At 42.6% G+C, this 25,361-nt stretch overlaps 1 protein-coding gene across 1 annotated transcript in view; it reads right to left on the reverse strand.

Moving 5' to 3' along the window:
* Window positions 1-515: 515 nt before the first annotated feature.
* LOC115046085 (protein NLRC3-like) overlaps window positions 516-25,361 on the reverse strand; it is a 57,422-nt gene continuing 32,576 nt past the window's right edge. Inside the window, 4 exon segments of the mRNA XM_029506209.1 lie at window positions 516-621; window positions 1,199-1,354; window positions 2,371-2,547; window positions 2,887-3,063. Coding sequence (XP_029362069.1) covers window positions 612-621; window positions 1,199-1,354; window positions 2,371-2,547; window positions 2,887-3,063 — 520 coding nt within the window. The 3' untranslated portion in view covers window positions 516-611.

The following is a 25,361-nucleotide window of genomic DNA, read 5'->3' on the forward strand; positions in this document are numbered from 1 at the left end:
CCAGCAGCTGCAGCTTTAAGTTGGAACTTAGCCTCTGTAGTTTAGCTGCTAATTTCTGACTCCTGAGTTTATTTTATTTTGTTGTTGTTATTTTTTCGTCAGGTCTCCTGGGGAAGCTCTCCTCTCCAGAACTTCCTCAGAACTCCACCAATTCAAGACCCCATAAAATGTAATATTTGACTACTTTTATTTGGGGGCCGACTCACAGGAGTGGACTGGTTGTCAGCGTGAATTTGGTCCAATCAAGTTTCTCCCTTTAACATCAGAGCATAGCAAGGGTGGTGTTTGGATTTATGGATTTCAATCACCCAAGTCTGATGTTATATATAAAACAAAGATAAATGTCTCCTTTTGATAAGTACAGTTTTCTCTGCTTGTTGTGGTTACTTTGGTGGACATGGTTTTATCTGATTCACTGTAAAACACAATTAAATGGTTATTAGTTAATCACAACATCACAGAACACACAACCAAATGAACCAAGAAAAGAACATGATGCTGGATGAGATCCAGAGGAGCAAATATGGTGGACTGGACTCTGTGAAGCTGATTTCAGAGCAGCTCAGTCATCTTCATAATCCTCTTCACTCTCGCCTTCACTGATATCATCATCACTTCCATCTGTGGAGAGAAGAAGAGTCAGAACTCACAAAGACTCACTTCCTCATGACTTCAGTCCTGGTCTGACCAGATGTGAAGCAGCAGTGTCTTCTGTGTAATGATTTGGAGGTTCTTTTACTAGTTTTTAGATATCTTAACGGTCTTGAGTCCTTTTTTGAGTCCATTAGTTTTTATCCCCAGTGTTTCCTCAGGGGGGCCTTCCACAGTAGGAGTTGCTTTTGGTTCACCGATGGGGGTGCTGTGGATGGCTCCGGTCTGTGTACTGTCTGCCTGGCTCGGGGTTTTCTTCTTTGTTGTTTTTAGCCTCTGTGAGGCACTTTGTGTTGCTTTTATGCATGATCAGCTCCATACAAATAAAATTTGATTTGATTTGAACAGCTGGAAGCTCAGCCCTGAAATAATTTCAGCTAAACCTCTGGATGGATGTTAAAGAGGTGGACCAATTAAAAACTGTTTCCATCTGATGATGTAATGACTTTATTTGTGTCCATGTAAACACCGGCCAGTTAATAATGCAGCCTGCTCTTATTTTGGAAAGTCCAGACTGGGACAGGCACAAATACACACAGACACTGACCTCACTTTACAGTCTCGTCTCTGCATGAGGTTCTCCAGGTCTGGATCCCTCAGGCTGTTTTCCCTCAGGTCCAGTTCTCTCAGATGGGTGGGTTTGGACTTCAGGGCTGACACCAGAGAAGAACAGCTGATCTCTGACAACCTGCAGTCCTTCAACCTGAATGCAGAATAAAAGATTTTGCTACTTGGAACTGTTCAGAGCTGATGTTTGAGAAGAATAAAACATGTTGAGCCGTAACAGAGGAACAAAGGACTCCAAATCCACCCCAACTCAACCAACAGCATGGTTAAGCCCAAGTCAAACATATTTTGGGCCCCCCATTGGTCAAATGGGGGGGCCCAATGGGGCATGGAACATAGCTCTTGGGACATGGAACATAACTTCTGGTGGGGACGAAGCCTGGGCTTGTGCGAGAGGTTGAGTGGTACCAGCTAGATGTAGTCAACACACAGCTGTGGATCAGGAACCAACCTTCTCAAGAGGGTCTGGTAAAGGGTTCTGCCCTTGTGCCTCAGGGTTGGCGAATGGGTGGTTGGCACTTGTGTACCAAAGACTAGTCCTTAGGACAGGTGCTGGAACGCACCCCCATCATGGTGTCCATTTTCCAACTGGGGGACTTGACAGTGTGATCTTGAGATGTGATCTGGACCCAAGCAATTTTCACTTTTTGCGCTTCTGCACTACTCATGGTCTGTTCATCACTAGCACAATCTCTGAACAAAATGGTGTCCATTGGTTCACCTGGCACCAGGACATGCTTGGTCTTAGATCAATTATCAACTTCTAAGTCACTTTGGATGATTTGCAACTGTATGTTTTGGACACACTGGTGAAGAGAAGAGCTGAGCTGTCAACTTCACAACCACATGAGGTGGCAGAGGAGGAAGCCAGAAAGATGTGGCAGGTCCAAACAAATAATAAAGGTCTGCTAGGAATGTCTGATGTAGGACTCAGTCCTCTTAGTTGACCTACTAATGAATTAATGGTTGATGCTTGAAGTGGTTTTCTAGGTTTGTGACATCAGTGTTGATGACCGGGGACGGGGGGGGGGCCAGACGTCACCATGTAGACCCTCAGTGTGGATCAGTATAGTATCAGTCTCATTCCTGCCGATCATCACAATTTTAACATCACATTCAATTCAGCACAGAAATAGAAGTGTAAAGTCTGACCTCAGAGTCTCCAGTCCACAATCTGGACTCTCCAGGAAACCACACAGACTTTCCACACCTGAATCCTTCAGGTCCTGGTTGTCGCTCAGGTCCAGTTCTCTCAGATGGGAGGGGTTCGACTTCAGAGCAGAGACCAGAGACGAACAGCTGATCTCTGTCAAGCTGCAGCCGTCCAATCTGAATGAAGAATTAAAGATGTAGATAAAGTTTGATTGATCAGAATAGTTCTCATCAATGATCTTTGTGTTAGTGTACATCATCATTCATACACCTGATCATGTGAACCCAGATTGATCATCTGCAATCTGTCAATAAACAATATTTGATCAGACATCCATTCATTCATCTGCAACCACATATCCGTTTCCAGGTTGTGGGGTGCTGGAGCCAATCCCAGCTAATACTGTGAGGGAAGGCGGGGTCACCCTGGACAGGTCGCCAGTCCATTTCAGGACCAACATAGACAGACAAAGACCAACAACCACTCACACTCAGACCTACAAGCAGTGACCTGACCTCAGAATCTCCAGTCTACAATCTGGACTCTCTAGAAAACTACACAGAATCTCCACTCCTGGATCCTGCAGCTGCTCGTTGTAGCTCAGGTCCAGGAGTCTCAGATGGGAGGGGTTGGACTTCAGAGCAGAGACCAGAGAAGAACAGTCGATGTCTGACAAATTGCAGAGACTCAACCTAAATAAAAAATAAAAGATGTAGATTAAGTGATTGATGATGAATAATCTAGGTGGTACTGTAGATAATTATCATGTCAACACAACATTCATACACCTGTTGATGTGAACTCAGGTTGATCAGCTGCTGCTGACCTCAGCACAGGACCTTTAAACTGACCTCACTCACCCTGAAGCTGCATGTAACTGTGACCTCAGCCAAAAGTGAACCCTCAGCAGCTTCAGCATTAGATCTGCTCAGGTTCAGCTCCAGGGGCTGAGAGCAGGTCCCATCACTGACCACTAACCCTCTGATTCAACTCTGACCTTTGACCCCTGACCAGCTGAAGTGTTGTGATGTCAAAATCAGTTTAAATCACACAAATACACAAATGACTGAAAAACAGATACAAAAACACAGCACCTTCAGTCCTGAATCATTTAGGGGCATCCTACTCAGGTCCAGTTCTCTGAGATGGGAGGGGTTGGACTTCAGAGCTGAGGCCACAACTTCATAGTGAGTCTCTGAGAGTCCACAGAAAATCAGTCTGTAAATATAGAAAATATAAAAAGTGTTGGAATCAAATCAGATTTAAAGTTTTGTTGATACAACATGAATGAAGGTCTGTTGTTCAGATCGTGTGATCTGATGCTGGAGAGGAAACAATTCTCCTCATGTCTCTCAGACCTCCAAGTTTTAACGTCCATCTTTGTTTACAGATGAAGGAGGGAAATGACGTCACGTTGATGTAATCCTATGATTGGATCCAGAGTTAGAGTCAAGACATTTCTCTGTCCAATGTTTCTAAACTGACTCCAGAAATTTTTGTTTTCGCCTGTTTGTTGCTTTGTTTTCTTCACAGAACATGACGCTGGCCTTTGACCTTTGGTGTGGAGAAGAAGACTGAAGCCTCCAATACATTCATTGATCTACAGTCTTCATGACATGTTCAATAATGAGTCATTCAGCCAGCTCCTCTGTTGTTCTGCTGTGATTAGTAGTTTCCCTTCATGTCTGTGACCTTTAAATAGATGATTGTTTTGGGATTCTACCTCCCTGTTTCTGTGAGGGAGTGTGAGTTTGTGGGTGTGTCTGTGTTTGTGTAGTTGAAGTCCTGGCTGCTGTTTCCTGATTGGGTCTTTGGGGCTTTAAGTGGCACGCCCAACCACCAAGATGACGTCTCCACTCTTATCACTGTAGCAGAGCAAGCTTCACATACGTCCTTTTTCTGTTTTGTGAATTTGTTGAGTACGTGTTTCTTATCTGTTGCAGCAGCACTAAGAGTAGTGATGGAGAAACCGAAGCTTGCTGAACCACTGAATAAATATGAAGCAACTGTGTTGCAATGGTTCAGTGTTTTGAAGTATTTGATTGTTAAATATGGTGACGCCTGCTGGTTAAAATTCAACGTAACATTTGCCTGGAACAAAAAGGGCAAGGTCTCAAACAGCCAGGCACTGTTGAGTATGTTTAACAATTAAGGTTTTATGTGCATCTTAAAATTTTTGACAGTGTTGTCTTTAAAATGTACAATATACTTGTCTTATAATGTGATTGTGCCACAGTAAAATACTGTACGTAATAAAGATATGATTTTGCAACGGAAATACTTGTATAACTATAGTAGTAAACGCTGGTGGTGCTGGATAGATTATTTACGCGGTTCAAAGTTTTTTATTTAAAAACAAGATCATTTCATTTCAGTTTGGCTAAAGTCTGTTTCTCTTCCATGTCACTGCCTCTCCAGCTTTAGAGAAAACTCTTGCATATGGCAGTGAAATCAGTATGTCTCATGTTTGAATGTCTCTGTGCCAGTGTAAAAGTATTACTTTATGGCTGTTAATCTAATCATGTGCTAATCGTAGCTAAAACTCACTATCCCTGGTTTAATATAGCAATAATGCAGGCAAAACCCATGAAGCTTAGAAGGATTGTGCGCTTTTAGTACGTATTGTGGGAGTTTGAAAACACTGTAGCCGCGACACATTTATGATACCCACATGATGTAGTGAAGCTTTATTTGGGGAGTCACTGAATTTTTTCACATGTTGAAGCGAGGCATTGAAGCGAGCCATCTGCTTCGAGAATAACAGCACTAGGTAGAGGTGAGAAAGCCTTTTTATTTTCCAATCTTGGGTTTGTCCTATTTTTCCAGTGCTAGGAGGCTAGGTAAGGTATCTGTACTTTTGTTTGTTTCCTCTTGGTTGAGGTAAGTCCAGGGCCCCTAGTCTCTTCCTGTTTGTTGTTTTGGGTCACGCTCACACCCGAGGATAATAAAAGCTGCTTTTGAGACTTGAGCTTTGTCGTGCTGGCTGTGTTGATTCAGATATTGAGAGCGGTGGGTAATGCCACCCTATCTTACCTCTGGACCCCACTACACCCTGGGATGTAACATCGATGTTGGTAAAAGACTCAACTGAGTGTCTTCAGTAAGTCCTGACTTTTTATCATCAACCTTGTCCCATCAGTGCCTTTTAACTCAGAGCCACTGTTCAGATAAACTGTCACTCAACGCTGATGACTATTGTCATGGAAACCTGAGTCTGAGGACTCCACAGTGACAGGACTCCAGCTTTTAATTCAACCAAAAAGGCTAAATAATGAAATTAAAGTAAAAATAAATAAATACATAAATACAAAACAAAAGAGAAAATAACAGTTTCCATTCATTTGACAGCAACAGTCACAACCATGTGAAACTATTGATGTGTGTTTTTAAAGTCACACTAAGAATAAAGTAAAGAAATGTAATTCTGTTGATCTGGTCTGGACTCACCGAGCCTTCCTGCAGTTCCTGACAGCTGGGATCAGTCTCCGTCGGCCCTGATCTGATGTGTTGTACTTCATCAGGTCCAGCTCATCCAGAACGTTCTCTGACATCTGCAGCATGTCGGCCAGAGCTGAGCAATGGATGTCAGAGACACTCCTATTTGAAAGGGTGTCTGACTTCAGGAACTCTTGGATCTCCTGGTGCACTGAACGATCGTTCATCTCCATCAGACAGTGGAAGATGTTGATGCTTCTGTCAGGAGAGGTGTCATCACTGTTCATCATTTTCAGGTTTTTGATGGTTGTTTGGACGGTCTCTGGTCTGGTCTCTGTCTGACCCAGCAGACTTCCTAAGAGTCTCTGGTTGGACTCCAGAGAGAGACCATGGAGGAATCGAACAAACAGGTCCAAGTGACCATTTTTACTTTTAAGCGATTTCCTCATGACTGCCAACAGGAAGACATCCAGGGTTGAATTGCCATGTTTGTTCCCCAGGAAGTCCTCCAGGACCTTCCTTTTCCTTTTGGCTTGACAGTAGAATATGTACACTGCAGCCAGAAACTCCTGAACGCTCAGATGAACAAAGCAGTAGACGGTTTTCTTGAAGATCACATTCTCTGCTTTGAAGATCTCAGTCAAGAGTCCGGACTTCACCAAGGCTTCTGTGACATCAAGACCACACAGCTCCAGGTCTTCTTGGTAGAACATGATCTTTCCTTTCTCCAGATGTTCAAATGCCAGCCTTCCAAGCTTCAGAAGAATTTCCCTGTCAGCCTCTGTCAGCTCCTGTGGAGTCCTCTCATGCCCCTCATGGTACTTGATCCTCTTCCTGCTGCTCTGGACCAGCAGGAAGTGTGAGTACAGGTCAGTTATGGTCTGTGGCAGCTCTCCTTGCTGGTCTGTAGTCAACATGTGCTCCAGAACTGTAGCAATGATCCAACAGAAAACTGGGACTTGACACATGATGTGGAGGCTCCTGGACTTCTTGACGTGTGACATGATTCTGTTGAACTCTTCAGCCCTGAACCTCTTCCTGAAGTACTCCTCCTGCTGGGCGTCAATGAAGCCTCGGACTTCTGTTAGCCTGTCAACACATGAAGGAGGGATCTGACTGGCTGCTGCAGGTCTGGAAGTGATCCAGACCAGAGTCGAGGGAAGCAGATTCCCCTGGATGAGGTTTGTCAGCAGCAGGTGGACCGATGACTCCTGTGTGACGTCAGACACGACCTCCCTGTTGGTAAAGTCCAGTGAAAGTCTGCTTTCATCCAGGCCATCCAAAATGAACAGAACTTTACAGGCAGCCAGCTGTTCTGCTGCGATCTTCTGTAATGTTGGATGGAAAACATGGAGCAGCCTGAGAAGACTGTACTGCTGATCTCTGATCAGGTTCAGCTCCCTGAATGAAAGCAGAACCAGCAGACTGACATCCTGGTTCTCCGAGCCCTCTGCCCAGTCCAGACTGAACTTCTGCACCGAGAAGGTTTTTCCAACACCAGCGACACCAGTGGTCAGAACCAGTCTGATGGGACTCTGCTGGTCAGGTGAGACTTTAAAAATGTGATCACACTTGATTGTAGCATCATGGATGGTCTTCTTCTTGGAAGTTGTCTCCAGCTGCCTCACCTCATGTTGGGTATGAACGTCTTCACTCTGTCCCTCTGTGATGTAGAGCTCAGTGTAGATCATGTTGAGGAGGGTTCCATTTCCTGTTCCTGTTCCTTCAGTCACATGTTGACATCTGGTCCTCAGACTGATCTTATGTTGATCTAAGACCTTCTGCAGACAACAATCATCTGCTGACAGAGAAGAGACAACGTCAGACTGAGTACAGAGAGTTGTTGATTCTTTTCATCAGCTGCAGGAAAACTGCAGACAATCAGAAAATCTTTTTAAGTTGTGTATTTATCTACATCTTTAATTATAGACCTGTGATGTAGAGAACAGCAGGTGTTTGTTTCAGACATGAGGACGTCATCACAATGATCTTCAGACTCACTTTGGGCAGGGTTAGTCTGCAGTCCTGGCCTTGTTCTGAGTCTTTGTCCACACTGGGGACAGGAGGAGTCTCCAGAAGAACCAGACTGGTTCCACTGTGAGGTGTAGCCCTGTCTGCAGCCCCAATGTCCACATCTGGTAGAGACCGGATCCTTCAGGGCGTTCAGACACAGAGCGCAGCAGGACAGCTGCTCCTCCACGGAGACACTAGTCCTCTTCCTGTCTCTGTGAAGATATTTCATCATCACAAACATGTCAGAGTCACACGTCCTCCAACACCTCTGTCCTCCTGCTCACTGAAAGCTGATTGTGGGTGTGTCAGAATCCAACTATGGAAGCTGTGGAAGTCATGATCAGACGGTTTTAAGAGTGACAGGCTGATCGACAGGAACACAAAGACACTTTGCTTTAGAAATCTGGTGGACAGAGTGTCTTCATGTTTGTGTCTCTGACTTCTGGTTGTGAACCTTCAGGCTGTCTGAAGTTTCCAGGTGTTTAGCAGATCTCTTACTGTGTGTCTGAGGGTCCAGGACCCGGACTGAAGTTTGGAGGTTTGCCTTTAGACCTGTCACTCTTTATGGACACACAGATGGATCCTGGAGACTGTGCTCTGTCCTCCTCTTCCTCCATTCTGTCACTGATCTTAAACACACACACAAAGAATCAGGACAAACAGGTCTTTTTAAGTGAAGCACTCGTGAATTCAACAAACAACAACTTCACTGTCCCTCACCAGCACATCCTTCAGTTCCCTCCTTCTGCTCCGTACAGTTAGAATGGAGTCTGGGCTCTGAACAGTTTCATTTTTACCTGTTTGTTTCCTCTGCTGTTTGAGCGTCTGAGAGAGACCAGAGGCTGCAGCAGCCGGCTGTGGAATCTGCCACTGATTGCTGGAAGTCTCCCTCACACACTGTTACCTCCCCAGTTTGTCCAGGGGTATAACAAAATATATATAGTAAAAAAAAACGGGATTGAAAAGAATACTTCCTGGTTGTCTCTCCTGTTGATTGCGTCCCCTGCCCTAATGTGGATCACCTGTGTCTTGTCTATTCACTGTGTATTTAAGTCCTGTTTTCTGTGTAGTCCACTTCAGATCCTTGTCCCTTGTTCGTGTTTGTCTCGTTTGGCCTGCCTTCCCTCCTTCCTGACTCCTGCCTGTCTCTTTGCTTGTCTCTGCCCGTGTCTCCGCCTGTGTCTCTCTGTCCCTCTGCTGGTCTCTCAGTCTCTCTGCCCGTGTCCCTCGGCCTGTTGTCTTCCTGTACCTCTGCTTGTTCTCTTGAGTTATTTTGTAGTTTTGGTTTTGTGAATTAAAAGTATTTCATTTTTACCTCAACCTGGTTCCTGGCTCCTGCATGTGGGTCCTCATTCCACCACCATTCCCTCACACAACACCACCCCGTGACAGGTAAGGTAGACAGTTGGCGTGTATAGTAAAATCATTAAAACTGGTTTTACAAGTTTATTACCCAGTTTCAAGCAGGGACTTTGTCTCTTAGAGTCACATCTTTTTTTGCTTTACTCAGGTTGAGTTGCTATAGCTTGTTTAATGTGATTTACAATGATAACAAAACCATAAGAATGGGGCTAAAAAAATATTCAATTTAACAACTTGAAATCAAAAGGCACAAGACAATGCTTGGAAAAGACTGGACACAAATCACAAGGCTAAGCTGAATACAAATGATCCCCTTCACAGTGGCATGAAAATCATCTCTCCTAATCAGACCAGGTCTCCCCCAGAAAGTCTTCCAGTTATCTATGTAGCCCACGTTGTTTTCTGGACACCACCTCAACAACCAGCGGTAGAATGAAGTCATAGGCTGTACATGTCATCACTGGGTGCCAGGACCTGATAGTTTTGTGTCTGGTCTACTTCCTGTTTTATTTTGAAGTGATTTCCCTCCCAGTGTGATACACCTGTGTCTTGTTAGCCCCAGTGTCTCTAACTAGTGTTAATTGAGCAGTTTTCTTTCTTCAGTCTTGTTTTGTTAAGCTGTTTTCTTAAACCTCTTCTGATTTTACTTGAGAACTCTTGTACTTGGTGTTCCTGTCTCTGCATTTTGAGTCCAACTAGTCTGTCCCTGATACTGGTCAGATTTGGCAGGCGGCCAAAGAAAAACTACAGCGTTTTTGCACACTGCATTACACTCCACATTACTCTTTGTGACCTCTAGCTGCCGTGGTTGGATGTTGTAACTGCTGATGTGAATAAAACAGCTGCTCTGTTGTGTTTTACATTTATGTATGTCTGTCATAAACTTCAGCTCTTCATAATTTTAAATGCTGTTGCAGGATGACATGGTGGTGTTGCTGTTTTTTTTCTCTCCTTAAAAAAGGTTCATATTTCCTTTAAAGATAAGATCAAAACTGAAGCTCCTTATTGTAACGTGGAGGTTTGATGCGTTTGGATTGGATCACTCTTAGATGGGGATAAACAGCAAGATGGAGATGAATATCTTTCCCAAGCAGCACTTTACTTTTGTTCAAGAGAGGCTAAGTAACCTTACTTAGTAATGTCCGTTTGGTATGTTCAGTTTTGTGTCTTTGTGTGTGTATTTACCTTGTGTTGTTTAGCTTCTTTCTGACCTGTTAATTGCCTCCCTTCCTCTAATGTGATACACATATGTCTTGTTAACACTCAGTGTATATGTGATGTGCTCCTTCCATCATCTCTTCAGGGTTCTGTCAGCGTTCCAGCGTTTCCCCGTGTATACTCTCAGTGCTATCAACTGCTTTTGTGTCTTGGATTTTGTGATTTTGTACCTCTGCCCAGTGTATTGGTTTTTCTGGTTTTTGGACTTTGACTGATTACATTTTTTGAGAACTCCCATTCACTCTGCCCTTGTCTCTGCATATTGAGTCCACCTGGTCTGTGCCTGATCATCAGGCTCTGCATTTTCAGCATATACTTTCACAAAGGAGTTGACTCTTTGACCAAGGGAGAGCTGCTCCTCAACAGTTTTTGTTGAAATGGCTTATTGAGACTTCACCATCCAGCCCTTCCTCCAGTCACTGTCTTTGGTGCTGCTCTGTGTCTCCTGACCAAATATGACATGATCTAACTTTACTTTTGTAAGTCCAGGTATTAAGTTTTACCTCTCTAATCTCATAATGATGCTCTGAGAGCCTGCTGAGCAGTTAGACTGTTGGAGTCTCAAGCTGCTTTCTAGTCTGTTCACTGCAGAATATGAGGAGCTCAAAGACTTTTAGTTTAAGAATGTATGAAACTGAAACCAAACAGTAGACAAAATAAATAAGTCAGAAAACAGGTTACTGGTATTCATCATGTATGCAGGGACATGAATAACCGGGTTTCTCAGTGTTCCATGTAAACATCATATCCCAGTTATGCTTAAAGCCGGGATACCTAAGACCATGTAAGCACAGTAATTAACAGAGAGTGATAGCTGGAGAGGAGAGTTTGATCTTGATCTGGTTTTAAAAGTAATTTAATTGCAGCTGTATTCATTTTGGCTCTTACAAAACGTGTGTTGTTGATCTCTGTCACTGTACTGAGGAATAAAAATGCTAGCACTTCATAAATTGCCATAAATTCTAGCTCTGTTTTCTGATTATCCAGCGCTACATGGTTTTTATAAAGGCCCCTCACATCGTCTGCTCCAACATGTATTAATAGGACTGAAGCAACAGAGATGAGTGGGATAGCCTTTTCAGTTATGTTGGTGTACTCTGTTCAGTCACTTATGCGCTCTTGGTAAGGATTACTTTAAAAAGGAGACATAGGACTGAAATGATAAAACCCTTACCCCTTGTTTTTCTGTGGGCCTAGAGGTGGAGGCCACAGGTTGGACAATGTCCTCTCGCTGCGACATTAATTAGCAAGAAGCGTCATTATTTCTAATTTTAAAAGATGGATTTAGATTTTACAATAAATTCTTTAGATTATCAAGATATCTACCCCCACAGGTCCCTCTGAATACTCCTCATTGTTTTTCTCCACCTGTGGAATAGTTTGAGAAATAAACAAAAAGGATTCAACACAGCAAACAAAGATAAGAGTACATGACAGAGTTACCTCTGTCTGGGGGTCAGCAAGGGTGTGTCCTTCAACTGTAAATTACATGAAGACTTTTCTGAGAAACAATAAACGTGCATTTAGTATTTTAGCACCAAACTCTGGACAAAGAATAGCTGCTGGAAGCTTCCAGGGTCTGACTGAATACCCCCTTGTATCCCCTCCAATATTTGAAAGGACCAGCTCCTCTGAGGCTGTGTGATCTGCTGGAGCGGGGCTTCCTCCGGTCTTTCTCCTCTCATTTTTCTTCTTCTTTTCTTCAGATAATATTAACACGTAATATGTTGCACAGTGTATCATCCACATTACGCTTAAAGAGACACGAATACATACCACTTTGGATTATATTTTTGTGCTTGGTCCAGATTTGCTGCCAAGACTTTTTTGCCCTGCTAGCACTACAACTAATAGAACACCAGATAGAAAATTGCTTTGACTAATCACAAATAAGACAAATCAAATTAATTTCACTTTGATTTGGCCCTAATCTAAGTGATTTCTATGTATCCTTCATTGTGAGACAATGTCAGGAAGGGAATTAAAGTTATGATACACAGTACAATAGGCTATATTAACTTCTGCATTCACACAATTCACACAAATTTTTTGGTCCTGTTTGCAGCAACAGTGTTGCTTTTAGTTGTTAACCCTTTAAGAACGGCTCTGCAGTCCTCCTAACTCTCCATTATTACAATCTGCTCCTCTTGGCTGAAATATGTGGCACGTGATTGGTCCATTTTTCTGCTGAAACATAATTAACTGAACTCAAATATACTGTAATAAACAGGCCCAATAAGGGCTTTGTCAGCGGCGAAAAACACAATACCACAAGGAGTGTATAGAAAAACAAGCAAGTCTTTATTTCATCACAAGTATAAAAATGCATGTATGGAAACAGGAGGAGCACGAGGACCCTCAACTACACAGGTAATAATAATAATAATACATTTATTTATAAAGCGCTTTCCATCAAAGTGCTGTACAGCAAGTAGAATATGAGGATAAAAACACATTAAAACAATGCCAATAAAAAAGAGTCGAGAGCTGATTATAATCATAAAATAAAAACATTTAAAACTAAAATTAAATTAAAACACACACAATCAAGAGTTGGATGTCAAAGTACACAAGTGGGTCTTTAGTTTTGCTTTAAAAACGTCCACTGAGCTGGCCTGCCTGATGTTAAGAGGTAGATTATTCCATAGCGTTGGGGCACGAAAAGAAAAGGCACGCTCACCAACAGTCTTTTTGCAGACCTTGGGGACACACAAAGGGCCGGACTCCTGGGAGAGCAACAGGCGTGCGGGCACATATTGTTTCACCAGATTGGAAAGATACAAAGGTGCGTTACCATTTACAATTTTATAGGTGAGAAGGAGCACTTTGAAGTCTGCTCGCACCTGAACTAGAAGCCAGTGTAAGGAGGCCAGCACTGAGGTAATGTGATCAAATATACTGACTCCAGTCAGGATATGAGCTGCAGCATTTTGAACCATTTGCAGACCATGAGTGTTTTGTTGGGTAAGTCAGACAAAAGGGCGTTACAATAGTCCAATCGTGATGTCACAAATGCAATGATCAGAAAGTCAGTGTCCTTAAAAGTCCTCAAGCCTGTCCAACAATATCTGATAATCCAGAGTGTCGAAGGCAGAGCTCAGTTCTAACAGTAATAAAATAGACGGGAGTCTGAGTCCAATGTCTGCACCACACACGCAGGGAGCAGTGAAGATGGAGTAACTGTTTCTCTCCTCTTAGCCATGGCTGCTGTGCTCAAGGGAAATAACAATCTCAGGCGACTTTACACAATACTTTATAGGCTATTGGCTAATGATTCATATATGATATTATTATATTCTTATATTGTAGCAACACCCAGTCAGGTCGTGCTATAAGTTCACAGTGGTGGACTGGGATAATAATTCAGGTCATCAATTTATATTTAACAATTTATAAATTATATTATACCAGTTAAGGAAACTTCCAAAAAAACAAACACACAATCTTGCTGTATCATAAGCAAACAATTCTTTTCATTGTAGATGAGAGACAATAACAGACAAATAAAAGACATGGAAAGGGAAAGAAAGATGGTATGAAGGATGAAGAGGTGGAAAGTTACACTGGAGACAGAAGAGACAGCAGCTGTAGGAGAAGGTGACAGTCCAGTGGATGATGAAGGTACACAGGATGAAGACACTGACTGCCAACATTGCAAACCAGGACGAGAAAAATTCTAAATTTTTATCACAAAAAACAATGGGACAAAATAAAACCTAAACATGACACGTGTAAGCTCAGATCTCCATGGACTGACACATTATATTGTGAGTTTCCAAAAGAGAATCCACGTTGTACACTTTTGTTTTTTAAGTATCAGCATGTCAAAAAAAAGTAATAGCCACAATAAGGGATTTCACTATTTCAGTGCTAATGCAAAATACACTTTTGATGAGTGTGCTGCTGTTTACCACTTCTCTAAGAGAAAAAAGCCAAAATCAACAGCTACAAAAATAAGTTTTCAAGTGATTTGCGTAGGTGTGATTACACATGCAAAAAACAAAAGGAGATTTCGACCAGCGAAGTACCTGCGCAGAGGAAAAATAGCAAAAGCTATTGCTAAAGGTGTCAACAATTTCACTATGCCATGCTCAAAGTTACACCAGTTAACAAAATAACAGCTGGCAACATAACACACGGCCTGACAAAGGATGTTTTAAAGAAAATGTCCTCTGGAATAAAGAAAAGCAAAAGGCTTCACAGTGATGTCATGCTGGAACTAATACTCACACAAAAAATAATGCTTCATGCAAAGGATATCTTCAGCTTCTCCAAACTGATCTATTTGCACTGCATTCTGTCTGAGCATCTGAGAAAACCATCACCTGTCACTCTCTACCTTGATGCTCCAGGCAGTGTTATCCAGAAAAGACCTGATCAAAACAGAAGGTTTCTGTATTACACAGTAGTTTTGCCCGGCATGGGCAAGGACAACCATCCTACCTGTTACAGACCTGTGTCAAACAGCCATTCACTTCCTGCCATGTCACACTGCCTTATGGAATTTAAAAGACAAATATCAAACAAAACGAGAAAAAAAAATAGCACAGGTTGAAACAGATCATAGCTGGGCTTTGATTAACAGTGTGCTAATTGCATGTAATAAAGAAAATGTTTCTGTCTACCTTGATGGAGCATATGAAATCAGAATGGGACAAACCAGAGAATTCCATCCTTCACAGTACTTCATCTTTGCTCTGCCCACATTTTGAAGGCAGCATTACAAACCCTGGTGAAGAAAACTTCTGACAAAGGCATAAAGGTGCCTTATACACCTTTGATTACCTTCTAAATTGCACTAACATGAAGATGGCTGTGGAGGTGTTTTATCACAAGTTGCTGCTTTATGATGCAGAGGAGGAAAAAGAAGTGGTGAACCAGAGCAAAGGATATCTTGATGTGTGTGTTCTGGAAAACAAGGGCCTTAAGGTGGAGGAAAGTGAAGAAGATATCGATGTGCTACCTAAAAACTACACGGGGATCTTTCCTTTATGGAGTGGTTTGCTTCTTGGGGATCTTTCACGCCACATGAAAAAAAAAAAAAGTAAAAAAAAAAAAAAAAATGTGATGGAAAGCCTAAAACTAGAGATACAAACTGCCACGTTGAGCTGTGGTTCAGTTTAGTGAAGGACTCCATCCTGCAAAAGAAGAGATACTTGTGACCAGCAGAGTTTGTGTCCAAAATGTATGCCTCAATTCAGGAAGGCTATATTGAGCACATCATGCAACAGAATCTTCCAGGGTTAGGGTCAGACCGTTTATTATTATTAATTGGACAATCAATTTGTTGTTTCTGTCAGGTTATTGAGGGCCTGCTTCATGTTTTTGCCAACACATTCAATGTGATGAACACCATATATTTAATGAGCCACCACACAGCAGGTTGTATTCTGTTTGGCAACAGGACAAAGCTGCCTCAACAACGTTTACAAAAAGTGCATGTGTGTGTGCGCACGTGGGTGACTATGATGAGTAAGGCCTAACACTTTTCAATAATCACCGTAAGAATAATTTTGAATAAAACTTTAATTTACTCACTCCCGGACAGTGAAGACAATTAAAAACAACACTACAACACTACAACACTACAACACTAAAACAGGTATAACAGAGAAATGCCATGGTCATGAGTGAACTGTTTGTTTGTTATTTAGGGATTATTTTGTAATTATTCCAACTGTAGGTGAACTTCAGCAACTTCAGAGCTGTTCTGTCATTTGTGCTGGTCAACAATAACCACTGGAACTTGCTGGTTTGTAAATTTTAGATGTGGATCTCTTGATTTGTGTCTTTAAATGCATATCATCTCCCAAGTAATATGAAAAAATATAGATAGTGCCATGAACCATGTAGTAAGGTCCTGTTGCAACCACACTTGCTATGCTCCTCTCATGGTTGCTGTGCCAAAGTCCAAATTAATGCGAAGACAGGTAAACTGGGTGAGGATAAACACTTCTTTATTCACTTCTTTATTTGATCGTTGGAGAGCATTACAAGTGCCGTGTGTGAAAATGCTCTGAACAACAAAGAGAGGTCCCAGTCTTTTGTTCCCCCGGATTTCCCTATGTTTTTTTTTTTTCTGCTTTCGAATGACAGTGAGTCGGATCCCCCTTCTTTCTTGTTGAGAGCAGTTTTCTCAAGGCCATTATTACGTAAGCTGCTCTGCTTTACTGTTACACTACTAGATTATGATTCAAACATGTTATATGAATTCTCACACTTGTTACAGTACCAGATTATGACTCAAACATATTATGTGAATTCCCCACATTACTCTGCCCAAAAACCACAGAGGAGAGTGCATAGCACAGTGACACAGAGAGAGACATGTATATATGTTTTCTATTACAGACAGAGACAGACAGGCACATTTCATTAGGAGCCATGCTGCTGTCTAAATTCAGCATATCAGTATCACACATATCTTCATCACCCTTGGGCACTCTTAAAATTTTGGGTCAGAAATTCTGCAGTTTCACATTGTTTTGTCATTATTTCTTGGCTACATACATGGTGAAACCAGCAAAGGGTACCTGGTGTCAATCAAATGATCAACAAGATTAACAGGACACACCAAAATAAAACAGGATGTAAACACCGAATGTAACACTCCACCCCATAAAGATGGCACTTAACTGTCACATTCATTCATTCGTGACAGGGTATCAGCTACAACATTTCCCCTGCCCTTTTTGTGCCAGATGTCCAACTTGTAGTTTATGACTATGCCGGCCCAACGCATTAGCCTCTGGTTGCTGTTGTACATGCAATGTAAGAAAACCAAAGGGTTACGGGCTGCAAAGAGGATCCAACATACATCTCAAAATGCTCTAAAACCCACAACAAAGCCAAGGCGTCTGTAGTTCCTCTAGTTCTAGTTCCTCTGCGTTTGTGAAAACATTTTGGAAAAGCAGAAGACATGATGGTCAATGCCTGCTGAATCTTCTTGAATCAGAACAGCTTCAGCACCTGAACCACTTACATTAACCTCCAGCTTGAAGGGAACAGCAAAATTGGGGGCAGCAAGAACTGACGAGTTGTACAGCACAGCTTTCACAGCTTGAAAGGCCTGTTCACATCTGGAGTCCCAAACCAACTCCTGAGCCGGACTGACAAGTTCGGGAGGGGAGAAACAATGGTAGCAAAGATAAGTCAGAATGCCCTGTAGTAACCTGCTAGCCCTAAAAAACGTCGCATCTGACGTTTGGTAGTGGAAACGGGGTACTCAGCGACAACACTGATTTTGACTGCAAGGGGGCGCACCTGTCCCTGACCCACTTTCTTATCAATATAAGTAATGGTAGCTTTTGCAAACTCACAGGGTTCACACATAGGGATGCTGCTCGATAGGAGCGCTATCACCGACGTCAGTGTCATGCTGCAAGAGAGTTGTGTAAGTAGGTACGCCTGAAAACAAGACAAAATGACCACATAAACAGCTGAAGGACATCCTCCTTTTGAGAATCAGGAAGATAAGACACATGAGTCTCTAGGTTTTCCAACACTTCTGAGTTCTGAAGCCAAGGACCCAAGACAGCCGAATTTTCCTTGGCTAAACCATCATCACCAGAGCAAGTGGAAACAACTGAAACTGCAGCGACACAATAAACTTTCTTTGATGGACTTTGTCCCTCTTGAGACCAGGCAGCATAAGACTTCAGCAAGCAAGTAGTTCCTCCAAAGCGGCAGACGTGTCCACCGCTTTACCGAGATGACTACGAAGTTGATGCAGTAAGCTACAGACGACATCAATCTCCCCAAGCGGCTGCCATGTATGAGAGTGAGTGGAGACGTCGAGATAACATCCACCACAAACTCACCCAGTCTTTATCCTACACACCAAGTGCAGTGGGACCCAGCCCTCGATTTACAAGAAGATGAGTACTCCTACAGACAAAATGAAGGATATATGACAGGAGGCGTGAAGCGGCTAGTGAGACCTTCCCACCTTCCCCTGAGCCCACCAGGAGACATGACTGGGCTGCTACGTGTAAAGCTGAGCTACAGGAGATTCGTATGGAGAACATGAAGCTGCGTCAATCCTATGAGTACATGTTAGATAACATTGCTCAGATAAGAGACATTCACAAAGACATGAAGTCACTAACAGACACTGTTAAGGCTATAGGTAATGCCCAGGCAGATGTTTGGTGGAACCATGTCTAAAGCGAAACAGAAAAGAGCCAAGCGTCTCGGCTTCCTGGGGAAGTTTCAGACTAAAGATGGACGGAAGGGTGACACCTCAGGGTGAGCAAAGACTACCGAGCAGTCATCTGTTCAACATGTCAAAGAACAACGAAAACCAGAGCAAATAAGGAGGCAAAGGCTCCAAGAGCTACAACAAAAACAGAAAGTCTCGAGAGAAAGAGAGCTGATGAAGCGGAGGAATTTGCAAAGCTTTCAGAATGACATCCTACAGCAACAGAGAGAGTTTGAACAGAGGGAAACAGAAATGCAGAGTTTGGAGAAGCATGTCAATTTTTAAAATGAGAATTCAAGAAAGGCATATTACAGAGAATTTAAAAAGGTAGTAGAAGCTGCAGATGTAATTTTGGAAGTTTTGGATGCACGTGACCCTCTTGGATGCAGATGTCCACAACAGACTGAACACAACAAAGATAAATGAGGGTGCATTCATTTCCATTATTTAGCGGTACATGTAAACAATACATATAAATATAATGCTACTCTAGCTAGTTAGCAGATGTCCTCAGGTGGAGCAGGCAATTATTCAAAGTGGAACCAACAAAAAATTTGTTTTGGTACTCAATAACATTTATTTAGTGTCAAAGGAAATAGTGGAAAAGTGGATTAAGTATCTTCGTAATGAGTTTCCTACTGTGGCTTTCAAAGCATCCACCCAGCAGCAGACAACAAACTTGAAAAGCAGTAATCTCCCTTTGACACAAAACGTCCTCTTGATGGGGCGGCCGGATAGTGCACTACCACAGGTGGTGTATCCTATGGATAAGGGACTGACCAGAAAGAGATGGAAGCATTGTCAGATCCTGGCAGACCAGTTCTGCGCCTGTTTCATCCGGAAGAATCTGCCCACAACCTCTCCAGAAATGGCATGCTACCCAGGATGACCTCACCGTAGACTCTGTCGTACTGCTTGTGGATCCACTGCTCCCCAGAGCAAGCTGGCCCATTGATTGCTGCAACTGCTCTTTAGTGTCCACTTTTTGAGAGGTGCACCAACGGTCAAACGAAGTCTCTTTTTCCCTAAAAAAAAAAAAAAAAAAAAAGATCCCACATAGGTTTGTCTTTCACCTTTGGAGTAGCTACGAAAACGTTGTCTATAAGCGTCTGGCACATGTTCATAGGCACTAAATATAGCAGATATAACAGTATCATAATCTGTACTTTGGTCAAAAGTCAATGAAGAGTACACATCCTGAGCTTCACCCACAAGAATACACTGCAACAACAATGTCCAGTTGTGCTTTGGCCACTCCGATGTGGTTACCACTCACTGAAAATGTGAAATATATTTCTCAACACCTTTTTCATTGAAAGGCAGGCACTACCTCAAGCATTATAACTCAAATTACACCCAGCATAACTGAATAAGATATACAGACTGAACACAACAAAGATAAATGAGGGTGCATTCATTTCCATTATTTAGCGGTACATGTAAACAATACATATAAATATAATGCTACTCTAGCTAGTTAGCACGCTAACCGCTTGCATGCTAAGCGCTAACGTTAGCATGCCAGGTACCAACTGTGTAACGACACAACACTTAACGTTGACTATATCAACTATATTTATGCACTTACTTACTAACATGTCTAATGTCCCAGTCGAGAACTAACCCAGTTTCCTACTACCTTACTTTACCTAAGTATCTTCAGTGATGCACCCGGGCATGCCAGGGGCCACCCCAGGGCTATCACACAAAATAATTAAGTGGTGCTGGTCTCTCCAGCAGCCGCCGGTTCACTCAACTGTGTGACTTCAAACCTACCTCATGTGACTTGCAGGTGATCTGAACAAAAGGGCCAGCCTAAATAGACTCAGCCCTCTCGTCAGCACAGGTGTCTGTCGATGAGATGATCGACCAAGAGGAATCAACAAGATTAACAGGAAACACCAAAATAAAACTGGATGTAAACACTGAACGTAACAACAAATAAATCATCAAAGATGTTAAGCCGATGATTATACAATACAATTGCATTCGGTGTTTAGATTTTAAAGCTATGAGCTAGTTGCTTGACCTCCACTTTTAAAATAGATTATAACAATACATTTTTAACATCGTCAGCAGTGTCACTTAAAAACAAAAAAATCTATTTTGCTCGATGTTGACATAACTGTAAGTGTCTTCCTGTTTCAGTTAGTGAAAGAACGTAGAATACGAATACAAAAATTAGTATTATACATGATAGTTAAACATTTTATTGTAACATTATTATATTTATTATATTATTATTATTATATTTATTATTATTATATAACGTTATTATTTTAACAAAACAGTCGTCCCTGACGTTCTTCAGCATGCCATCATGAAACACATAAAAAGGAGCGCATCCTCAATATTGCGCTTTGTGTGCGCTGTGGGGCTGGCTGCCTCCGGCCGAGAAGAGAGGGCAGACTGGACACAGTTGGCTCAGGGGTATGCACTGGTTCAGGAATCCCTATAACAACAACAACAACAACAATAAGAAGAAGAACAAGAATCGGCTAATTATAATAATAATAGTAATAGTGAAAGGGTCGCGGAGAAAAAGGCAGCACAGGACATAACAGTGGAGCAGCAGGAGGAAAACACAGGACAGCGGTGCTCACCTGGCCCACGTCAGCCGTGAAGAGAACATCTGGATCCACAGTATCCAATGAAAGTCGACTCCTTTTCTTCAGTATAGACCTATTTTCATGTAGGTCGCTGTCCAAGTTTTGAAGCATTTCCAAGGCCATGGCAGCTGTCATCTTTCTCTTCCTTCGCTCATTTATTTTAGACATTGTCTGGTCTCCTTACTCTAAACTTTGACATATACAATGGTACAAATACAGATCTCTGTATAATCCCAGACCGATCGTGACTTGACAGACAGTGATAGCAACTAAAACTGCGACATAAATCGCGGGAAATATGAACTTCAATACCGTGAAATTCCGTGCGGTCAATATGACCGCTTATGGACGAAATAGGTAAAAATGATCATATCTGCTTTGTCTTTTGTGTTATTTATATATATTAAAAAAAAACATTTAAAATTACAATACAGACTCTTTTAGGAAAAGTCAAGTACCAGCAGGATTGTTTGTTATTATTCGACAAAGTTATTGCACATAGAAATTTCAAAACGGTCACAATGACCGTCTTGGCCGTTGTAGCCACCAGAACCAGGAAGTGCCGTTATACAATGGGTAAGTAACTGTAAAACAGTAATACAGCAGACATGTTGAATTGTCAAAGCCACCACACAAACAATGATAATGTTGTTTAGGTGTCTTGAATGAATTTATTAATAATACCATATTTCATTTGTTCTAAATCAAACAGATCCAGCGTGACGAGTGCGACAGGTGGTTCCATAGCTTATGTCTGTCCATGGAGAGTGAGGAAGTAAAGCAAACCATGGATAAAAACTGGAAATGTCCGTTATGCCTTTGAATCACTGAAACAAGCGAAATGATTCATGAGGAGAACAATGAGAGCTGTAAGCTGCAATGATCGGGCCGTGTACCCCGATCCCTGTCTGGGCAGGCTGCAGTCGAGTGGCTTTTACCGGTACAGGACTGTCACACTGTTTTATGTTTTTGGAAATAATATTGTCTTTATGAAGAAATAAAAACATAAGTCATTGTATTGCTATTACTGTTATGATCATGTCACTCCGCTGGTTGCATGAGATAAGCCTCTTGGTTTTCCATTTTAAATCTGCAAATAAATCTGCAATAATATTTGTTTCCGTAAATATTAGTATTTTAGCTGAATAACTTCCAGGTCATGTGACCATTTGACTCGAAATCAGTGTGGGATCACAATACTGCACCGGCTGCATGACATACACCTCTTGGCTTTCCATTTCAGATCTGAAAATATTTTTATTTTTACTGTTAATATTAACGTATTAGCTCAATAGCTTCCAAGTCACGTAATATGTTCCAGCACAAAACCTTTGTTGGAAGATATTGATACTTGTTGGCACTGTCCGCTGTTATTGCCATTAAACACAGTAGTAGATATCCATTTTTTATTTTGAAAACAAGAAGCTGGTACACGCTGCAGCCGTCTTCATCTGCCTGTGTTTAACAAAGTCTACAATACGGGTGCACTTGAAATGTTGCAGTGACTGGTGAAGGTCTGCCGAATATCCAACTTAAAACTAACGTCACTGTCAAAAGGGCTCACGGTGGATGAATGAAAACAGCAAAAAACTACACCCACGGAGGAATCCAGGCCACGCCTACTTTAGACACGGCAAATAATCGCTCCTCCTCCCTGGTAGTTTGAGTCGATCAGCCCACTGTTTCTCTCTAAAATGCATTACTACTAATGATTACTAAAATCGACGGGATATTCAATGCACAATTTTAGTACACAAATACAAAATACAAAACTGGCAGTGATACATGAAGTAAAACCTTCCCAGGTCTGAGCTTTGGCACCGTCCGACCTCCGGAGGACCAACAGCCGCACCACAAGCTGCCAGTGTGCCCGCAAACAAAAGCAGACAGCTCCCTCCAACAACAAACCCTCTTTAACTCACCTCATCCGTGATTGAGCTCCACCACAGATTTATTACAATATGTTCATTCACTTCGACACTTTCATTTTCCATGTTCGTTCCAAATGACAATGACGAAACTCCAAATAAACAATTTGATTTCTGTATCAATTCGCGCATGAGGAATAAACTATGCGCACCGGAAGGCGCCCTTGCGCATGCGCGCCACTGTGCCTTCTGAAAAACTGTGCGTTAAGGAAGAACGCGCGACCGTAAATGCCTTTGATGTGTGACGGCCTTTGTTACGTCACAGAGTAGGAAGTAAGTAGAACTCCATGTTGACTTAACATTCATACAAGTGACTCCAAGAGAACTAAAAGCACAGAGAGGATTCAAACTCCGCTCAACATTTACAGGAGACTTCACATCGACAATGGACCGATCCAGATCACAGATGGACAACACTGCCCTCATCTCAGCCAAGGAGCTTTTACCCATCATCAATAAGTATTTGAGGAGATTCTCTGCAGTACAGTGGAACCTGTTGGCTGCAGGGATCCAGGACTCGGCCACAACAGCTACGCTGGCTGACCTTTGTACAGAGGTGGTCCAGACCCTCTGTACCATTGTCCTCAGACTTCTCACTCCCACCATCGAGCAGAGCTTTCATAGGAAGGAAGCACCAGCTGAAATCAGCGCAAATTTGGAGAATATCAACTCAAACGTTGGAGATCTGCTCTCTGACAGCTTTGCTGTGGCTCTTAGCGTGGAGCAGGTGAAATGCGACAGCGCCACGCAGCTAACAGCTTTAGTTGAAAAGGAAGTTTCAGAGAAGGTCAACTCCATTGTGTCTGAGGCCCTCAGTAGCTCCGTTTGGCCTGAAGAGCCGGCTGTTTTTGTGAGCGGTTCCGTGTCCAGCATCAGCTCCCTGGGTCTAATGGTGTCTCACGTGTCCAAATGTCTGAGAAGATGTTTGAATAAGGTGAAATTCCAGTGCTTGGGAGAGTGTTGGCATCCGAAGATAAGCTCATCTGAGAAAGTCCCTGAGTCAGCACCAGAGACCCCAGAAACGAAAGAACAGGAGCACTGCGACTCACCGCTGAGTGTAAAATCAAAAATTTCTGTCCACTCAGCCACCGAGGCTGTCACCAACATTTTTCTGAAATGGTCCAGTGAAAACCAAGACGAAGCAGAAGAGCAGAAACACTCTCCTCTGTCTGACATCTCTCTGGATGCCCAGGATGCAGCGTCTGACATAGTCAAACTCATAATAGATGATCTCCATTATGAAAACTTTGAATATGTTGCTGGATGCAGCCAGAAAACTAGCTCTCCCAGACATCATTTTAATCTGAGGCCAATTTTGCACAGGGTCAGAGAGTTTTTCCTTTCACAGGACGAACCTTCAGAAAACATCACAGATGGAGACCAGATCAAAGACAAAAACAGATTTTCCTGCTTTGCCAAGAAGCAGTATAAAAAAATGACGACAGAGCTGAAGAAAAGATTTAAGGCACAAAAGCCAAAGTTCCTGGTGAGTCTCACGCAGGATTCAGGCTCCCCTCGGCTGCTAACCAGGCAAACACCTGAACCTACCCGTCCATTCAGCAGGATGGAAGTCACCAGTGTAGGATCAAAACCGTCCAAAGTCGGTGTCAAGGCCATAAACTCTGATGTGAGCAGTTTGTTTGAGATGCTAAACCAAACGAAGGATCCTGCAGCATGTCTCAGCAAGACACTAGAAGCCATCAAGGCCAGCGGAGAGCTCAGAAAATTTTCAAGGGAACTAGTCGATAGAATATACTCTCATCTGGCGACTGGCCTGACAGATGAGATGCCCATTGTTTCAGTGGGCAGCTGTCTTTCTGACTCTGTCATCCCAAAATTGACCGTGAAGAGAGAGGCCGCTCAGTCAAAGTTCTCACCTGAGGTCCTCTACGCCATGACCGAGGACGCTGTGGAAACATTTCTACAGAAGGTGCTTCTCTGGATGGACAGAGAAGAATCTGATAGGAAGAGCTACAGTGATGAAGTGTCAAATGTATTAAATGACATCGTGGAGGTCGTCACAGAGATGCTGTCCACATCACAAGAGGAGGACACCATAATGCCAGACTCCCCTCAAGGTAACAATGAGCCCAAAACAACAGGTCACACACCACATCCTTGTGAGGCGGCAGCCTCTAAATCTGTCTGTATTGAGGTGTTGGATGAAAGGGTTGATGTTCATGAGGTGACCTCACAGAGAGCATCTTGTGACAAAGTCTCTGAGC

The sequence above is a fragment of the Echeneis naucrates genome, chromosome 7 (genome assembly GCF_900963305.1).
Source record: "Echeneis naucrates chromosome 7, fEcheNa1.1, whole genome shotgun sequence".
NCBI lineage: Eukaryota > Metazoa > Chordata > Actinopteri > Carangiformes > Echeneidae > Echeneis > Echeneis naucrates.